Below are 6,735 nucleotides of genomic sequence, written 5' to 3' on the forward strand. Positions count from 1 at the left end.
GCAGCCTTCAGACCAACACCAGATGTGTACTTCAAAGACCTATTAGTGCTGGGAATCATCACCTAACATCTCTCCCAATCTCCCTGGAAAACACCAGTCCCCCCTTTGTGCCGAGTTTCTTCAGCCAATGACACTGTTATCAAAACACCTCTGGGACGAGGACAGAGGGAGTGGCGCAGTGCCTGGGATGCAGACGTTCAAGGAGAGAACTGAGTTGCCTGGAGGTGGGACGGGAAGGTTCAAGACAGGACAGGTGACAACCTGGCATCAAGGAAATGGTCAGGAACACTAAAATGCACAAAACTTTAGCAGTTAATTGTCCATTTGAAGAAAATGGGTGGCACATTAACGTGTCATCAGGGAAACCAGCTGAGTGCCTAATGGTGACAACTACCTTGATTTCAGTGCTGTACGAAGTCTTACAAGCTCAGCATCCTCAATTTGTCTACACTCAAGATCAAGTATAAATATCACTTTAATCAAATACACACACAGGGAAACATGTCAAAATATTTGGCAGAAATACAACTGTCAAGATGGCTGGGACAATAGGGCCAGAACATCTGGTGTTCTCTTGCTCAGGCCCAAGCACAAGAAGCCTCAGTAATCAGTAGGGTGTGGGGTTATCCTGGAGCCACGAGTTGGTAGACTGTTTAAGTCACACCAGGGTGACACCTAGCACAGGGTCAGCAACTCCGCTGAGCTGGGCAAAAGGATGTTGGCACTTGGTGGTTGCATTTTCTGTGCCCCAAGTGGCCAATTTTTCTTTTGTTCAGCTTTTCTATAAACAGAAACACCCCAAAGGAGAAACCTTCAGCCCACAGGATTACTATCCATCCCCTGCCTTCCTAGGATTCCATCCTCTTAAAGGATGCTCTTGTCTTCCTCCACATCTGACCTGGATCCTGTACTTGGACTACAGTCTCCTATGGCCCACCACCCAAAGGATGGGCCTGAATGTGCTAACCACTGCCTCGATTTGTCTCTAATATTATCAACTCCCCCTCTGGAGCTCTCATTTATCTGCAGCCCTTTAAAGGCATTCTTCCCGTCCTTGTTTCCTCACAGAGCTGAACACCACGCCCCTTCCTGCTGATACATATGAAAAGCCAGTGAATGAATGGAAAAATGGGACAATCATAGGTTGGTTTGTTTTTCTTTTCATTCATCCATTCATCCTTTCAACATATAATTGTCAAGTGCCTCGTATTTGCCAGGCATTGTTGGGATACAGCTGGGAACAAAAAAGACAAAACATCTGCTTTCTTGAATTTATGTTCTAGCTGGTGGCAAGGGTGACAGTGACTGAAATCTTATCAATATGCCTCATTTAGCCTGCAGCCTGAAAGGATGTGGGGAAACACAGCTGGGAGGAAGGCCACCCACCCCCTGAAGCCAGGTGGCCTCCTCTAAGGTGGTCAGTGGCAAACCAGGTAAAAGAGCTGCGGGCTCTTCCCAGAACCCTCTGCTGCTCCAGAGCTCAGCACCAGCACCAAGGCCTGGCCATGGCACCTGGCTTCCCATTGGACTGAGCAGCCCAGCCACTCTGCCTGCAAGGCCCTGGTGTTTTCCAGGGAAGTTGGGAGAAATGAACCGGTTGCACGAAATGGGACAGCTGGCTTTCTTCTGGAAATCTTTTGACAAATTGGCAGCAGCTGACTGAGTTAAATTTTTTACCTGAGCCCTGTGATCCTGAAAAACAACGAAGGTTAAGAATCCCCCATCCGTTGTGTTCCCAAAAATGGGTGTACTACAAAGAATCCTCTTCCCCCTATGACTTAGATAAGACTCGGGGATGTCCCCTTGTTTACCTATGACAAGGCTGGATACAGCTCCTCCACCGTCCTATTCTTTGCCTTGTGGATGATGAGCTGAACTGCTGGTCCCCAGTGGTCAACCAGAACAGAATGTGTGTTAAGCAAACATTTGTTAAGCTTCTCTCCCTCCCAGCCCCTAAAATTATGGCCACATTCCATAGACTGCTTCAGCATAAAATAGTTTCTGATCTACCATCTTGCCAACCTGTCATCCCACTTGCCCACATCTGGTCCTTTCCTCTCTATCAAAAAACTTTTTGCCTAACTCTTGAGATGCTTGCAGACTTGTGGTCAGAGGGTTCTCCCTATTGCAATAGTCTCCTTCCTCTATTGCAGTAGCCTCTTTGTCCCTTCCCAATAATCCTTTTGCACAAAATCTCTCCATACTAAGTCCAAATTTGTTTTTTGTTTTGTTTTGTTTTGTTTTTTGTTGTTTATTTGGCACAGACTTCACTCCTGCAGGAAGATGAGAAAGGTCAAATTTGACTGATGGCAGATAACATTCACTGAATTCTGGAACTTGCCCCCGAATGTCTTTGTGGCCACTTCTCCTGTTGCTGAGTTTTTCATGGGGTCAGAATGAATTAGTCCAGCACTTCTCAAACTTGAATTTGCAAGGAAAACACCTGGGGATCTTGTCTTCTGTGGTTCTGGGGTGGGACCTGAGACTCTGCATTTCAAACAAGCCCCCAGATGATGCAGATGCCGCTGCTTCACAGACCATAATTTGGGTTACAGGATATTAGTAGGTACCAGAAAAGTGTTATGTGCACCCCTTACCAGATTTAGGAAAAAAAAAAAAAGAATGCAAGGCCTTGAACTGCTTTTATGAAGTCTTAGAGATAGCTGAAAGTCTAAAACTGTGGCCTTTTTATTAGAATTTTGTTTTTAAATGAATAAAACACATAGGACCACAAAGGAAACCAATTATATATTAAAATACAGTGGTCAGAATATTTTCAAAATGGAGGTTGTAATAAAGTAATAAATGTACTTCCCTATTAACATCTAATCATTACCATAATTTTGATGCCACAACGAACATAAATGATATCCACAAAAGCTGTTACGTAATGTGAAAATATTTGTCATTTATATAATGCACATCATCACAGTTCCTCCTGACACTGCTGTGATTTGTTGCCTACATTTGTACTGACAGGAAATGCTAAATTGGACCTAGTTACTGCAAAAAAGATGTCATTTTTCCCCATCCAAGTTCACAGGCTGCTTGAATTGATCCAAGTGAAGAATCTCTGCCTTCCTTAGAGGGAGTCTAGTTCCAGTCTGACATTTGAAAGGCAACCAGAGTGATCTGTTGACAAAGAATAGTTCTGGCCACCCACTGGAACATCAGAGCCATGAAAAACGGTCCACTCACACGCATAGCGTGTCTCTGCTAGAACGCAGTGGGTCAAGAGGCCAGGTCTCAACTCCCAAGGCCAGAGCCTTGCTCCAGGGCCATCTAGTTCTGTGGCCTTGGACAACTTACCTCTGATGCATTTGCTCTTCATTAAAATTAGGCCAGAGATATTCGTGCTATAAGGGATAAGGTCTGAGGATTCCCTGGGAGAACAGCTAGCCCAGCAGGCAGCCCACAGTATAATAATTGTTAGTACTGAAAGGCCCACTGACCACACGAAGTCTCAGTCAGTATAGTTACCCATCAGGTTCTCTCACTTAGGTAAATAACAATATCCCTGAGCTCCAACTTCCTCTTCCGTAAAATGGATGGAAATGTCATTTCCAGTGTCACTGGAAAACATAAATAAAATAATATATATGAGTATATGCCAGTAACAATAAAATACAATTCACATGGAAGGCATTATTCATAACGATAATGCAGAAAGTCAAACTGAATGCAAAGCCAGGGCCAGTGAATGGTCACCGGGTATAAAAGCCATAGGGGAAAACAAAACAAGCAACTGTTTTAAAATAAGATTAGCCAAATTTACCTGGGCAGGGCAACCCAGAAACCTGCTGTTGAAACTCAGGTCAATTTAAACCTTTTGGAAGCAATTTCACATCCAGGTGCCAAATTGCACAATGCAAAGGAGCATCTTGCTGGAAAGCAAATTCAGCCACAGCATAAGAGGTCCAGGACACAAGAAAGCAACAGAAGAAAGGAGGCCCCTGCACTATTTTTTATAAAATTCCTTTTTTGCAGGCTAGCTAGTCTCCTGTGTTCCTGGGAGAACTGTCCTACACCTAGAGTCCTTTCAGCTGCTATCTAAGTTCAGAACTGGCCAATGGCTCCCAAGAGGGGAAAATGCTGGAAAGAACTTAAAGAGATTATGTTGTCTGGGGTTCCCCTGGACAGCAGTTTCTGTGGTCCTGCTAAAAAAAGCTACGACCTTATTTTGCACAAATGTCAACCTTGGAAGCTGGCATAACTGTCAGCCTAAACAACTCTTCCTGCAACTCTGCCCCCTCATCCCAACCAACACTAAAGGTAGAGGTGGTGGACTTGGCTGAGCTTCCGGGATTGTCACGGGATAGAACACAGTTTACCCCTAACACTTTGAGTCAGCTGTACCAAACTTCCAACAGGACACTGCCAATTCAAAAGGGTCAAATTTCTACCTAGTTGGGTTCTGAGTTGCAGAAATTACAACACAACATGAAAAAGAGGCACGTAGCAGAGCATAGTATTCCAGAAGTGAACAGAAAAAAGGCTTCGGTTGGGGAGGCATATGCCCAACAGATGTTGCACCCTCAGAACCCTGAATTGAGCCCAGATGTGTCCTGGGCTCAATCTGATGGCCCCGGGGAATCAGTCCCCTCAAGCAGGATGATTCCTGCGGACGAGAGGGCCGAAAGTGATGTCAAGTGTCCCTTGAGTGTCAACGTGAGCACCATGGAAAACCCACTCCGTACACCCCCGCTACACCACGCACACACCACCGAAGACAGATAATCCCACTAGACTGACACCCACACAACTTATCACTGTGGCTCAAAACCAAATTGCTCACTTCATGCAAACGTCAGTTTTTTTTTTCTACTTAATGAGTCAGGTCATGTACCAATCCTCACTCATGGAGAGCTTAGCTGCACAAACACACACAAGACAAGGCATGAGCAACGAGTAAGAGTGGCAGCAGCTCTTCTGCTGGATATTTGAGTGGCTCTGAAAAGAGCCTTTGGTTTCTGGGGCCGGGAGGCCGGGCGGCCTGGAAAGCCCTCACTTGCCCTTGGCCTTGTGGTGGCTCTCGGTCTTCTTGGGCAGCAGCACGGCCTGGATGTTGGGCAGGACGCCGCCCTGCGCGATGGTCACGCGGCCCAGCAGCTTGTTGAGCTCCTCGTCGTTGCGGATGGCCAGCTGCAGGTGGCGCGGGATGATGCGCGTCTTCTTGTTGTCGCGGGCCGCGTTGCCCGCCAGCTCCAGGATCTCTGCCGTCAGGTACTCGAGCACCGCCGCCAGGTACACCGGAGCGCCGGCGCCCACGCGCTCCGAATAGTTGCCCTTACGGAGCAGGCGGTAGACGCGGCCCACGGGGAACTGCAGCCCCGCACGGGACGAGCGGCTCTTGGCCTTGGCGCGAGCCTTGCCTCCCTGCTTCCCACGGCCGGACATGACGTGTAACACGCGTGGCCAGAAAAAGCTCAAGACCACCCCCAAGCCAAGCTTTTATGCGCCTCGGAGGGTGCGCAACCCGAGGCAAACCATTTACCATTGGGTATCGTTCGGCATTTAAAACTGACCAATGGGTAAAGGCGTTTTGCATCCTTGTAGCTCCATTGGTGGCTTCTTTTCATGACCGGTCCTGCGGTTTCTCCAATCAGGTAACACCGTAAAAGTAACCTCATTTGCATAGGGTCCCGAGCGCGCCGCGGAACTACTGAAAGGCGAGTTTCTTGTTCCTTGGGGTCGCTAGAAGAGCCGAGGCGACCGGCCTGAGGGCGTGGAGCGGGTGTGCCCGGGGAAGAGCGGGGACCGCTCGGCCCGCGGTACGAGATGCTGGCCCGGCAGGCCGCCTCCGAGGGTAGGCGTCCTTGGCAATGACCATGATGGATCGCGTGGGCATTCGTCGCTTCCCTGGATGGCCGAGACTCGCCCGGCCAGCTCTGCTGTTGGCAGGCAGGGGAATGAATCTTTCGGCTTAGCTCTTGGATGCGCTACCTGTTATAAAGCGCCCCCTAGTTCTCTGTAGAAATGCTGCATTTTTCATCGGGTTTGGGTGCTGCTTTGATATTAAAAGCCAACGGCCCAGGCGTGCAGAAAGGCGCTGGATCGCGACCGCGGCCCACAAGGATCTGGGCTCGCGCGGACGGCGGCCTCGCTCGCTCCCCAGAGCTCCCGGAGAATATCCAGGAAGCCAGAAAAAAAACCTGACTTTGAAGTTAGCGAGCCTAAAAAGAGTTAACTTTCCCAACCTGATCCCAATTTGTAATAGAGAAATTACTCCATCCCCGATTTTTGGAAATGAGGCGACCAAGCCTGTTACATTGTTAAACTTCCCTTCAAGTACCTTATTGGCTTCCACATAGGAAAAGAACCCGCAGCTGCCGATGGCTACATACTTTAGGGCGTGCGCGTGCGTGTGTGTGTGTGTGTGTGTGTGTGTGTGTGTGTGTGGCAGAGCAGAGACGGCCGAACAGAGAACTTCTTAAAGCGAATTCAATTGCTGATCTACGATGTCGAAAAAAGTCAAATAAGCGTGTAGGAGTATGTCTATTACCACCTTAAGTAGTCCGAAGATTTTTTTGTAAATCTGCCAACTGCTATTTGTACAAAAATGTCTTCTAAGAAACAACACTGAAGAGATTTTTATTGTGTCCCATGAAAGTTTAATTCTGCCTGGTTGACTTGATCGTTTATTGAATTGATCATGTTTTAATGGGCATTTCTTCATTTTTAGATGGGAGAAATATGAAAAGACTTATTTGTTAAATAGAAATTGCTTGCTTGCAC

The 6,735-nt window shown here is 47.6% G+C and overlaps 1 protein-coding gene across 1 annotated transcript; it reads right to left on the reverse strand.

Moving 5' to 3' along the window:
• Positions 1-4,890: 4,890 nt before the first annotated feature.
• Positions 4,891-5,722, reverse strand: LOC119524608 (histone H2A type 3-like). The gene has a single exon (XM_037823326.1). The coding sequence runs from the start codon at positions 5,395-5,397 to the stop codon at positions 5,005-5,007; it is 393 nt and encodes a 130-aa protein (XP_037679254.1). The 5' UTR covers positions 5,398-5,722; the 3' UTR covers positions 4,891-5,004.
• Between the last annotated feature and the right edge of the window lie 1,013 nt (positions 5,723-6,735).

The sequence above is a fragment of the Choloepus didactylus genome (genome assembly GCF_015220235.1).
Source record: "Choloepus didactylus isolate mChoDid1 chromosome 11 unlocalized genomic scaffold, mChoDid1.pri SUPER_11_unloc2, whole genome shotgun sequence".
Taxonomy (NCBI): Eukaryota; Metazoa; Chordata; class Mammalia; order Pilosa; family Megalonychidae; genus Choloepus; species Choloepus didactylus.